The 13,465-nt window shown below is 38.4% G+C and overlaps 1 protein-coding gene across 1 annotated transcript; it reads left to right on the forward strand.

Moving 5' to 3' along the window:
- Positions 1-101: 101 nt before the first annotated feature.
- On the forward strand, positions 102-7,621 carry SLC2A8 (solute carrier family 2 member 8). Its single transcript, XM_009280103.1, has 10 exons — positions 102-166; positions 378-537; positions 1,284-1,490; positions 3,260-3,359; positions 3,504-3,715; positions 4,451-4,594; positions 5,146-5,254; positions 5,974-6,147; positions 6,785-6,930; positions 7,101-7,621. The coding sequence occupies exons 1-10, from the start codon at positions 108-110 to the stop codon at positions 7,236-7,238; spliced, it is 1,449 nt and encodes a 482-aa protein (XP_009278378.1). The 5' UTR covers positions 102-107; the 3' UTR covers positions 7,239-7,621.
- Positions 7,622-13,465: the final 5,844 nt, after the last annotated feature.

The following is a 13,465-nucleotide window of genomic DNA, read 5'->3' on the forward strand; positions in this document are numbered from 1 at the left end:
CCGCACTGCCCGGACGGGAGCTGCGGCCGGGCGCGCGGCTCGTTAGCGGCTGCCCGTGGAGAAGTAGCCGGGGCTGGCCGCGCTGAGGCGCTCCCCGCAGGCGGGGCATGGCTGCAGAGGAGTCTCGCTGCCTGCTGGGTTACCCCGCTTCGGACTCTTGCCCGAGGTGAGCGCGGGCGCCACGACCGGCCGCTCTGGCGGGCTCGGGGACAGCGCCGACTGCTCTGGAGCTCGGCCGCGGCCGATTCCGGGGGGCGGCCGAGATGAGCTCTGGGTCGAGCCCTCTGCCAGGCCCGCCCGAGCATTACCGGGCCTAGTAAGGGGCCGGAAGCGGGAGGTGGGGGCGGCATGATCCTTGTTGGCCTCTTCTGCCTCAGAGTGCAGAACAAGAAGCTGTACCTGGCCACGTTCGCTGCTGTCCTGGGACCGCTCAGCTTTGGCTTCGTGCTAGGCTATAGCTCACCTGTTATTCCAGAGTTGAGGAAAATCAACGATCCTAAATTAAGATTGGACAGCAATCAAGCCTCGTGGTTTGGGGTGAGTCTCCGTATGATGCATTACCATTATGTGATTTCACTTGAAAGCATAGGTCAAGAGGATGTTGCTTGTACGATGGGGTCTTACTCCTCTTAAGAATGAGGGTAAATGCAGATCTTAATAATGAAATCAATTTTTTTCCTAAACTCACTGATTGATTCAAATTTTTCCTGAGTAATGGTGCTGTTATGCTCTGATAACTCCGTTAGTATATATTAATAAATGCCCCTATTATTTGAACTTATTTTTGGTGCTAAAATGTCTTCTAACCATTCTCACGTTTCTCAATTGACCCTGTTAAGGGACTACAGAAAATAAACTTCTTAATAAATTAGTGCAACCCATCAACATGGGGAATATTTGCTTTTTGGATGCAGGCTGGACTTCAGGTTAGTCAAGATAACAACAAATTCTTCAGGGCTTTAAAGCAGTTTGAAAGGCCTGTTTATGAACGGACAGCTCTGTAGACAGATTAAGAAACAGTTACTGCTGCTTTTTTTTTTTTTTCCCTTCATTGAAGGAAATATGAAAATTACTTGCTGTTCAGTTGTGGTGAGTAGTGCTTCTTGACTATGTTTTGATTAAGAAGTTAAAATTTATCTTGATTTTCAAAACACCTGTGTAGTCTTGCACATTTTTTTAGAAGCTGCCATTTACTTTTTTCAGGATTTTAAAAGAAATTGCTGTCTGTTATTTATTTTTATATTTATTTATATATATAATTTTTTTTTACTTGTGTTTTGAAGTTAGAAGTAACATTAGGAGCTGCTGCCGGAGGAATACTAGGAGGCTATCTTGTGGATAAAGTTGGGAGAAAGCTGAGTCTAATGCTGTGCTCGATACCATATGTTTTTGGATATATAGTTATTATATCTGCTCAGAATGTTTGGATGCTTTATTTTGGACGAATGCTGACAGGCTTGGCCAGTGGAATTACTTCACTTGTTGTTCCGGTAAGTAAGACATTTTTCTGGACATGTGTGCATGTGTGGTTGCTTTTTTGTTTGTTCGTGGGTTTTTTGTTTCTTTTTCCATAGCAGCAGGTGGCTTGGATGAAGTAACTGAATAACTGTAGCCAAGGCAGTTTGTGGATTTAGAAGAAACTGATTTTTACAGAATCGTGTTTTGCTTGTTTTTAATCATGAAGAAAATATAAATAAAATACATTTTGTTTTTTGTAGTAGCACTTCTGTACTATGCATTCCTGATACAGTGATGTGATCTTTCAGATTATTAGTCCTTTATTTGATTGCTTCTGTCTATGTTCTGCTACATTACAGTAATATTTACCTCTTCAAATTCCTCATATATAACATTAGGGGGAGGTTTGGTTTTTGTGGTGGTTTTTTTCCCTACTACCAGCTGCTTCTAATAGTTTTCTATTTCACCAAACTTCTTGGTTTTGCAAATAAACTATGGCTGCTCACTCATCCTGGAGTAATGCCAAATAGTGTCTTCTGATTCCATTTAACTGTTACCTTCTGAATATTAACTTTTCCCATGCATTCAGGAATATACGTGCAGTAGGGAAATGGAGATAATTCATTCTCTTGTTGTCTGTCTTCTCTGGTATTATTTGACCTTTTGGATCTGGCTGACTAGGTAGTAGTGTGAAATAAACCATCTAGAATTCAAGTTTTTCTTTTCTGGTAGTTCCAGCATTTCTAGCTTTTGAAGTGAGATGCAAACTAAAAATGAAAGGATAAGAAGTACTCGTAATGAAGTATGGAATATATGCTCGTTCTTTATCAATCTGGATGGTCATAAAAATAAAATCTAAAAAAGATTCAGGGTGGTATGGTCTAAATGATAATATTGTGCAATTTTCTCTGTTCTTGGAAGCTTGGTTGTGTTAATGTCTTTGGAGGAATTCTGTCTGCTTTACAAATGACTGCTTTCTCTTTGTTTCACGGAGCTGAGCTCTGAGTTCCCGTATGTGAAGGCTTTAACCCACAGCCAACAGTAAAAGATCTGTGTGACTGCAGTGATGAGGGAGGAGAGCGTCATATGTAATACCAAGTTTTTGTAGCTCTAAATTATTCTTGAAATAAGGATTACTTATTTTCCTTCCAGAAAAAGTAAGAATTGTGACTTTAGAAAGAATTGTATATATAAATATGAGGGATTTCTTTTTTATGTGTACAGCTAAACTGTAGCTGTTGACTTGGGATCAATATATTAAAAAATAGCTGAAAAGTTTAAGTTGATCCCGAATATTGGATGAGGTGTGATGCTGTTCATATAGTCTGTGTTAAGATGAGCTGTCAATTTTGAACTTCATGGAGAATGAAATAATTTGCACTCTTTGTGTTGAATTAAAAATTTAAAACTTTGATTGCGAACAGTTTTATATGTGGCTTGGGCTACATGTTTATGCAAAGACTGTTCCAAGCTCTAGACTGCTTTGTGATGATGTGTTTCTTGTTGAATATGGCTAACAAAAGCAGCTCTTACTAATGCAAGTTTATTCACCTTTGGGATACTGATACTACATCAACATTCTTCTGGCTCAGGTCCTCCCTTTTTTCCAGCGTTTTTCATAATGCCAATATACATTTCTGAGATGGTACTCTTCTACTCACTCCATTTTATTAAGGCTTTTTTTAAGGAGAGGAGTTACTAGGAAATACATCTGTGTTTTTTCAGAAATTACTTACTTATGAAGTCCTTGATCCAAAATTGGATAGAATTAATTATTAGATGTTTTCTCCCCGTGTTTTAGATGTACATATCTGAAGTATCTCATCCTAAAGTCCGTGGTATGCTTGGCTCTTGTGTTCAGTTGATGGTGGTGACTGGCATACTGGGAGCCTACGTTGCAGGTATTGGGGTTAGGGCTCTAGGTTACAAAAAAGAATTAGTACGTGTAATGAAAGAACTACACTGAAGAATTGAAAGTAAATGTTAATTTGTTTGTACAACTAATTGATGTTCATAGTCCTCTTTCTTTCCTTTCTGTTACCCAGGAATAACACTAAAATGGCACTGGCTGGCAGTGTTGTGCGCTTTTCCATCCTGCATAATGCTATTGTTCATGTCCTTCATGCCTGAAACACCGAGATTTCTGCTGAATCGGAACAAGCGCTCAGAAGCCATAGCTTCTTTGCGCTTTCTGCGGGGACCACATGCGGACCATGAATGGGAATGTAGGCAGATGGAAGCTAGTGTTCAGGAAGAGGTGATGAGAATCTGATTTACTCTTAAAAAAACTTTTTGTATGGAGATAACATCTGAAAGCATACAGTGTAATTAAAAGGGTTTTACCAAAGCTTAGTTAATAGCCTGTTCTACAAACGGTGGTCCAAACCTGTTCCCTCATACAAATGATACTCAAGAAGCAAGTGAGATTCTTTGAATCTTTTTCCTCTACCTTTCAGCTGCAACTGCTATCACTGTTGGCTGCCATCAGTGTACATGAGTAGCAGTTGCGCTCGTGATCTTGTTAATTATGACAGCTGTCTGGCTTTTTGCTTTATTTAGCAATCTTGAAGGATTGTTCAACACCTCTAACACTAATTTCCTATTGTTTGTGTTGTATGAATGCATTTTCTCTTGCATCTCTAATAGCATCATTTAGCCTCTTGTGAGATGTGTGCTTAAATAAGCAGGTCTAATCATTGAAGTTCCATTTCTGCAAACTGGGCATTCATTCATGTTAACTTTCTCTACAAAGTACTGTTAATTTCTGTCTCTAGAACATGAGAAAAGGGGAAAAATGCTTTTCTGGAGTTCTCAGATACTTCAAATGTAAACATTTTTACTGCTAAGGCACTTTGCTAAAAGAGGGGTGGGAAACTTCCCGAGTTTGAACAGATTGAGATTTTCTGAGGAGGGAGGTTTTTTGTTGTTGTTTTTGTTCTTGGATTTAGAAGATGAAATTTTTCACCAAATCATTGCTTAATCTTTTTAACAGGGACTGAATCTCTCTGAATTTAAGAACCCCTCAATCTACAGGCCACTTCTTATTGGTGTGGCTCTAATGTTCTTCCAGCAAGTAACAGGCATTAATGCAGTTATGTTTTATGCAGAAACTATCTTTGAAAATGCAGACTTCAAGGTAATCCGGGTGTGTTTCCAAACTGACCGATGTCTATAATAGTTTCAGCTTAGTCAGTGCTACAAGAAGTCTAAAACACGTAACAAACTGACTTGATAATGATCCTGCCTGTGTCATAAATAACAGGGCTTGGGTTTTAGTGGGCTTTTTTGGTTTGGATTCTAGATACCCTCTTGACTGTGTTACTCTGGCATACCTGCATGTTCTGGTTTGAGGGGGGATACTGATAGAAATTCCTATTATAGTCATCTTCCTATATAATTTTTTGTTAGTAGAGTTGCAAATGCAATGTTTCAGAGCAAGTGAAACTCTAGGAAGAAGTTGTGGCTTATTTTAAAGTTTATTAAGAGACCAGTATGTTGTGTTAATTGGTGATCTTTTTTTTTTTCTTTTTTTTTCCCCTCCTCTGTTGTCTCCCCCCCACCATCAATTTCTGTGGCATAGTTTGTCTTCTTTCAGATTCAAGAAACAAATGCATTTTTAATGCTTGATAAGTGATCCTCTTATCAGCCTGAAAGAGCCAATTCTCCATACCTCTAACTTTATTTCAGGACAGCAGAATGGCTTCTGTTGTTGTGGGTTCCATACAAGTATGTTTCACTGCTGTGGCTGCACTTATCATAGATAAAACTGGACGAAAAGTGCTGCTTTACATATCTGGTAAAACACGTTACTGAATTTTGTTCAGTAAGGAAAATTACTATATATAGTACCAAAAAGTGTCTTAACTGTTGGGGGAATTACATATTGCAATTTATGCATTTTAAGTGGTTTGCTTTATATTTATAATTTGGTATAACTATAGACTTAAACTCATAAGAAGAAACTGTCATGTTACATACACATTGTAGGTGGAACCCCTTGAAACTACATATGGCTATCTTTTTGTCTTCTTACCAGGTCAAGTTTTATTCTGAAATAGCTATGTCACTGAGACAGTTCTTACTACTGTGATAATTTTTCTGCTTAATAAGATTCAATGTCATGATACATTGTCATACCCAAGTTGTCAACAAATGGCTATTTCAAAGTAATTTCTCCCTGGCTGCTGCTACTTTCATGGTGCATTGTGGTGTTTAGTTATACAAGACAATAGTTAAAATTTTTAACTTTACAAGTAAAGGTGCTGAAGAAAACTAATTCTGTTTGATATAGTTGTTGTGCTGCACACCCAATAGTAATGACTGCTGTCGAGACTACATTGTTTGGCTAGTTTAGAATGCTTGTCTAGCATCTTTCACGGCCAGTGTTTATTTCCAAGAACAGTATATTTTAAGAAAAAGGCCAGCATATCTTCTATTTGGCTGACCAACTATGTTCTGTCTCTCAGAATACCCAAGTGGCAACCAGTGACAACTTGGTTATTGCTTACTTTTCAGGGATAATCATGGCTCTCAGTACTGCATTGTTTGGGCTTTATTTTAAAATGGTCCTTCCCAGTCGAAACAACTCATCAAATCCTGATGTATGGTTCACTCTAAATTCAGCATCCCCAGGAACAGAAAGCAGCATATCCTGGCTTGCAGTAGTGAGCCTAGGGCTCTTTGTTGCTGGTAAGTGGAACAGGCTTCTAAGTAGCCATTACACAAAACTCAAACTTTCTGATAAATGTGACAATTTTGTTCCATTTTGTCACATTATTGATGAATGGAAACGAGTTATGTCTTTGACAGACCTTTTCAGTGTATAATGCAAAGTTGGGCTGAGTGTTCACAACCCTGGTGATAGAGCTAGCAGCTTAGTTAAGCCAATGCCCTGGAAAATGAATTTATACCTCCTTGTGCTAATAGTAAGTAGCAATTGCTCAGGTTAAACTGCTTTACAATTGCTAATGGCAAAAATGGTCTTTGTTAGTGTCTGAGCCACACTGAATTCTGTGATAGTACAAGGCAGCAGCAGTTATAAACAAGGTCAGTTTTTAAGCTTACCACTTCAGAGACTTTGTGGCAAGATGTTCTGCTTGTTAAGAATATTCTTGTAATTAATTTGATGTAAAACGTGCTAGCATTTATCATGCTGCTCTGAAATAACTTATTCTCTTTCCTTCTGGTAGAGGTACTGTTTTACTGGAATCATCCAAGAATCTAGAGTGAAAAATGCATCCCCTTACTTGACTAACTTGGGCATCATTCAGTCTTCCCTTTAATATGTACTTAACTTGCATTTATTCTCTTCTGTTTGTAATTGCAGGTTTTGCCCTTGGCTGGGGTCCTGTTCCATGGCTGGTGATATCTGAAATCTTCCCACTTAAAGCTAGAGGCATATCGAGTGGTGTTTGTGTGTTAACAAACTGGGTTATGGCCTTCTTGGTAACCAAAGAATTTAACGATTTTATAGTAAGCATTGTAAATTACAATCTGAAGTTTCTTTTCATAGGGAAATTTATTAAAGATGCTCCTGAGAAAGCTTTGAACCACAGTCTTCTCTGGCAATACAGAACTGTAGGTGTACAGTAGTGAGCTGTAATAATGTGATTTTTTGTTTGTTTGTTTGTTTCCCCTCTCAGGGCATCTTAACATCCTATGGCACGTTCTGGCTCTTCTCTGCCTTCTGCTGCCTCAATGTAACTTTCACAGCGTTTTACATTCCTGAAACAAAAGGACAGACCCTGGAACAAATTGAGGCCTACTACAGAAGATCTTAAGTCTAAGGCTTTTTATGTTGATATGAAACCTTCATATCATAAATTATGGTGCTATGGTTGAAACTAACTGCGTCATGTGGTAGACATTCTGTTACTAAACTTGCTATCAAATTGTTTTAATGAATTTTGTAAAATCTGAATTCTGTTTTTTAAAAAAATATCTATGGGGATCTGTATACACTTCTGCATATTCCCTGTAGTAAATCTCCCTTTTCTTATATTCTTTCAACATATTATTTTTTGTTGATTCCTGTGTTCTTTTCACCTGGTGCAGAATGACTATAATGGCCAAGTAAGAATGTTAAATGTATTGGCCAGTACCTTTTTTCTAAGATGTAAATTAAGCTCTAATTTTGTAAATAAATTAAATTTCCTTGCTCCACTTTACCTTTCCCTTATGGCATGTATTACAGTGAAGAAATGAATGATGTAGCCTGGCTAACATTAATTTTAGACTGCAGTACTTTACCTTTGTGTTGCTGCTACTATTTCTGGGATGCCTGACCACAGAATAAGTCTTCGTCCCAACTGGAGATGAATGCTGGGCTTTTATGGGTGTTAATGTTAAGTTGGCATTATTTTTCCTATTGCTGTTAAGTTTGCAAGGAATGCATTTAAATCAAAAGAAGGGTTGTAGCTCTTAGGAAAATGCATTTTAGAATTCAGGAAAGAGCATTGCTTTTGAAAAGGCATTACAAGGTCTTGGGAGGCAAGTGAGAATATACTCTTAGCCAGAAAAGGAAAAAACTATCTTTGGTAGTGTTAATTTAAGGGGTAAAGATGTCCAACTAGAGCAGGTCTCTGAAAGTCTAAAAGATGCCTGGAAACATAAACCAATGCTGGATTGTAGTTTTTGTCAAAGATGGGTAATGCTTAAGACACAAACACCAATCTCGCAGATATGATAGAGTGCTTAAATGAATGACATCTCTGAAACAAAATTCCTAGCGAATGCAAATGGAAACAGTAATCCAGAGCTGTCTGCAATAGTGTACTACCTCCTGTCTTTTTAATTTCTTGTCTGATGAACCAAATTTGGAAAAGCCATTAGTTCTGCATGTGTGAAAGAAAGAAGTGAGGTCAAATTTATGGTTTATTACATATGAAGGAATAAATCATCTGTTACTCCTTCACAAAGGTGATAAATGGCACTTAAACCAGTTCCAGCTGCAATAGGACTGTTTCTATTTGGATGTCACATCTAAAACACAAACCTTATACACTATCACATGACATTAAAACCAATGGTAATACATCGGCATTTAAGACAAGTGGTAGATAAAGAGTTTTTGATCACAAACATAGCAACAGTCGTAAAAGTATGCAGTTATTAAATTACAAAGCAGCCTGCTAACATTCAAAGATTTAGTTAAAACTGACATTCCATAAACCTTTAGAGACATAACATTTTCCATTCAAGATAAATACTAATAGAGCTATAAATAAAGATGCAGAAAATAATCTCTTAAATTTTCTCTTCAAATCATGTGCTAATATGATTTCCAGTAGCAAACAGGAGTCAGTCAGTTGCAGGTCAGCAACAAAGTGAAGCAGCTAGCTGGTATACAGGCTGGTGAAGTTGCTGTACTCAACTAGTAAGTATAAAAATACTTTCTAACCTGCATGCAAGTACAGATGTTTGCTGCATACTGTCATATGAGCTTTCCCATATTGTTAATATTAGGTTCTCAGGGTGCAATTTATTCCACAAAATCAGGCTAAGCCTATCTGAGAAAATGTTACCTTAACAGAATTAGCAAGCACTGTGCATATGAACCATGACATCAGATTGTTAATAATGACAATAGTATGGTACTCATTTTCATACACAGAAGGCAACAAAAATTATTCTGAAATACCTTATCACTTGCAGAAGGGATTTCCTCTCCGCCCTTGTAAGATCACATTACTTTAGATTCCTATATATGCTTAGGACTTTTAATCCCTTAAGACTTGTAGAAATTACAAATATATATACATATGTATATACATAACACACGTATGTGTGTGTGTGTGTATATATCTCTCTCTCTCTCTAAAAATCAAATCCAAACCCAAAGGATCCTAGATCTCAAATGCAGACTAAGCCAACAGCTCTGGGAAAGCTGCATCTGCAAGCACAAGTTATAGATCCACACCTTTAGGAAAACATGCATGAGCTTTAATTCGTGGCTTGGTCAAATATCCGTAGAACAGCAGAAAGTAAATGTCAGGAGCAGCAACCTTGACCATATGTAACTGGTTATGTAATAGTGTTACACTTCATGTGGGTGGTACCTGTCCCCTGCCCTATGAAGAACTGTTTAAATATTCATTCAGTTGATTAGCCTAGTACTAAAAAAACCAAAAAAACAAAAAAAACCCCATATTTTAAATTTGAATCTACCAATGAATTACAAATGCTTGCACATGTATAGAAACAGTCACATGAAGGCAGGCAGCAAACCTGCTATTCATTCTGGGTGCTGCTTGCATCCTGTATGTTACGCATCGCAAAAACAAACAACAAAAAAACCCACCAAACAAAACCACCCCCCCCAACCTCTCTCCCCCCCAAAACTCCAAGAAACCAAACCAAGCAAAACAAACAAACAAACAGAAACCCACCCCAGCCCCAAACCAGGAAAGGACAGTAATCAGAACAGGCCCTACTTGTTCCTTGCAAACCAGGAAACTGAAGGTCTCCATACATCCATTCAACCCCAGTCCAGATCTCTTGCTACTATGAATAGCACCTAGCCCTTTCAAGTTGCATGTGGGTCTTTATCTCTCCTTAGAAGGAAGTGTTTTGTTACTTTCAAACATTTATAAAATTTATGTGTTCTGCATTGCCACTAGAAGAGCCGGACAAAAATGATTGTTAGTCTGCAATAATTCCTGAAGCCCAAACTGTATAGACCTTGGGAAGGGCTCATCAAAGCCTCAGCCTTAAGAGCTGCATATTATGTGAGTGTGAAAGAATTAACTTAGCTCATGTGTCTCGGGGGCTCTTGAGTCCTAGCCACACTTCAAAGCTGTGGTGTTGGTTTATATGCATGCTGTAATGCAAATGCAGAACAAAGATGATGAGTAGCTCAAAATGTTGCATCCCCATTTTGAACAGACTCAAAATGCAACAACATGGCACTGAACAACCCGACACTGATGCTGTTTTGACTGGAGGTGCGTGGGTGTGGGTACTGGACTAGATGATCTGCAGTGGTCCCTTCCAACCTCAACTATTCTGTGATTCCATGCGTCATTACCCATGCTGGTGAGGAGGTACAAGTACATTACGAATTAACTGCCTGTACAGTCTAATGCTTGCACCAAAGTAAATGACATTCCTATAATTTAGTCAGACTAAGGCACAGTGCTTAAGTGATGACAATACCATTAGCCAGAAGGGGTTAAGAGCCCCGCCTCCTCCAACAAATCCAGCATGTTGGGATAGAAAACATTTCTTGCAGAAACTTGTCTGTTACAAGAGTCCAGAATGGGCCTTCAGTTGAGCTTAGCTTGATAGCAAGTGTTCAACTTGGTAACAATTCTTCTTTCACAGAAAAAATATCTTCCATCTATAGCAAGATTTTTCAGTATTCCTCTCTATTAGAACACTACCAATCTTACATAGCTGTAGATTCAAAGATTATCTTTTCTCTCATCCATGAGATGGTCAGCCAACACCAAGAATGCAGGCTTAAAGGCAGCTTTAACATAAGATGCGAAAGTAGGAAGGGTCATGCTTAGGGTGGACATGGCTACAATTTGTGCCCAAGACTACTTTCTAAGGTTTAATGAGTAGATGCATGCACATGCTGGAAAAGCAGAAGGGAAACAACATGGCTCTAAGGCCGGAGTGAATGACAGTATAGCTGTCCATGCCAGTAGCCTTCCAACAAGCCTTGTCATCTGACACTAGTCTGAAGTAGGAGAGGTTGCACAGATGTATAAAAACCTTGCCCTTTATAAATGATGCACAAAAGCTTGCATGTCAATACCACCAGCTGGCTTTTGTTTTGATTTTAACTAAACTAGCAGTCTGAATGGTATGGATCTCAGACAATATTGAGAGAAAAAATGGCTAGAAGCTAGTTCAGAGGATGCCAACTCATCACACTAAGAAGCATGTAACTCACAGCAGTCTGATGAGACTGTTAAGAGCCTATAGAAACCACATCCTTGTACAGTGGATATTTGTCCAGTTGCACCAGCAATTTCACATTATTGTATGATATTTTGTCTTTTGATACAATAAATGTGATAAAGACCTTCACAGAATTTGGTTCTTGTGGCTTGTGTCAAACAAAATTGGAACATTATTATCATGTTCTCTGCCTTCTACCTATACTCTGGGCTGCTCTCCCACACTAAGTATGAGTACACTACATATAAATGACCCTAAAGCCTCAGCTACCACCTCTAGGTGTCATATAAACCAAACTAATGTTGCATGATCCCTCCCAACTTCTTTTGCTAGGTCTAATATTATCCCTACATCCCTGCAGACATGGTGTTTAATTACAGAAGCAAAAACTCAAGAAGTAGCAGCCTTGTTAAGGCACTTACTGCATACATTAGGAATGAAGACAGGTAATTTTTCTCCAGGGTTCAGATCCTTCCTGTCCTATATGAGCAATAGTCTGTTAGGTCTGGTAGTTCCCATTGTGACCTGCGTAACAGCTTGCGCCTGACCCATTAAGTCAAGCTATAGCATAAAATTCAGGTGGGAGGTGGGGGGAGAGGCAGTTGCTGGGCTTCCCTCTTCAAATGATACCAACATCCTGTTCCAGAAAGTACCATGAAGCTAGTCTGATCTGGTTTTGTCTAGCTTAAGCAATCACTTCATAGCCACTACTGTGGTTCTGGCTAAAGAAAGTAACTCTTGCTTTATGGCCCCTCTTTCTATAACCATGTCTTGGTTATGGTGCAAATGCCACATCTATATGCATCCTGACTACCATCATAGCCAGTGGGCAAGCTTTCTGTCACGCTTTCCTCATTCTTCTTGATCGCCCTAGTGCTCCATCTCTAAGGCTTGTCTTTCAGGATACCTAAATATGGTGTTTGTTCAGGTTCTTCAAAACAACTTTTAAAATCTCCATATATTGCTTCAACTGCTATTGAACTATGGTTTAGTCATGTTACATCATCCTAGAATAGCACAGGTGAACATCTGCAATATATTTAAAATCTGATATCCTAACAGTGCAAAGCGAAGTTTCCAGTTAAAATTGTATTTTAACTAAAGCCCCAGTTTTGCAACACACTGGTACCGTCTTCAAAAACACCCACATAACAGAAATTAAATACTACATCTGGAAATCTATTTATGGAAAAAGGTGGTGCTTTTGCTTTCTAAGAATATCTAAGTGCAAGCAGTGCTCCCTAAAGTGGATTCAGTAAGTCTGCGAAAGTGTTTACAACTTCCAGGAGAATAAGCACAATCAATTCAGATTGATTTTTTTAAACCTTAGCTGCCCAGATAAATAGGACAGGGTAAATTAACACAATCTCTGGAAATAACATCCTCAAAAAGAATTACGAGCTCTTGCAAAGACTTTGAGCTGGCACTTCCTTTTAGATGCTTATTAAAGTTCACCACGCACATCTATGGATGCAAAAATACTAAAATAATAGTAGCCACTGGTTTATACTGCTTCTGCTCCTAGGTTAATTGCTGTTGAAAATACTGCTTCTTTCCTTGATCAGCCACTCCAGTTGAGAGTAAGAAATGATCCTTTCAGATAAGGCCTTGCATATTTTCTTAGGTGGAGCAATTAAGCCATTATATACAATAAACTGGGCAAAAAATACTTCGCAAAAACAGTTTTACATTCAGACAGACCAAAGCAAAAGGCACACATCTCCAGATGGTCATGCTCGGACAGAAAGTGAAATCATGACACATGACTGGTATTACAAAATAAAATCAAGGATACAGAAGTATTTCTACATATAGAACAAGAAATACTTGCTAATAAAGCTAAAATCTTCATATATAAAAAGCCTGGAGGCAGCATGCTTTCATGAAAAGGAAAAAAAAAAACAAAACAAAAACCCCAAACAAAACAAAACCCTTTCAAAATACTGTTTAAAATTGATTTTTGGCATAGAGGAAAGGGTTAAAAAATAATAAAGCTTTAAACATGAAACCCTGACCTTTAACATAACAAGAGATCTAAGGTGATTATTTCATCATAGAAAACTAGCTTCTTAGCAGTGAAGTTTCAGTCTGGATCCGGTTA

The sequence above is a fragment of the Aptenodytes forsteri genome, unplaced genomic scaffold (assembly GCF_000699145.1).
Source record: "Aptenodytes forsteri isolate BGI_AS27 unplaced genomic scaffold, ASM69914v1 Scaffold163, whole genome shotgun sequence".
Lineage (NCBI taxonomy): Eukaryota > Metazoa > Chordata > Aves > Sphenisciformes > Spheniscidae > Aptenodytes > Aptenodytes forsteri.

Excerpts from the sequence above, each read along its gene's own strand:
- SLC2A8 (XM_009280103.1), top strand. The coding sequence starts at position 108 with ATGGCTGCAGAGGAGTCTCGCTGCCTGCTGGGTTACCCCGCTTCGGAC. Across the intron at positions 1,491-3,259 it reads TTACTTCACTTGTTGTTCCG|ATGTACATATCTGAAGTATC; the intron begins GTAAGTAAGACA and ends CCCGTGTTTTAG. Across the intron at positions 6,931-7,100 it reads AAGAATTTAACGATTTTATA|GGCATCTTAACATCCTATGG; the intron begins GTAAGCATTGTA and ends TTCCCCTCTCAG.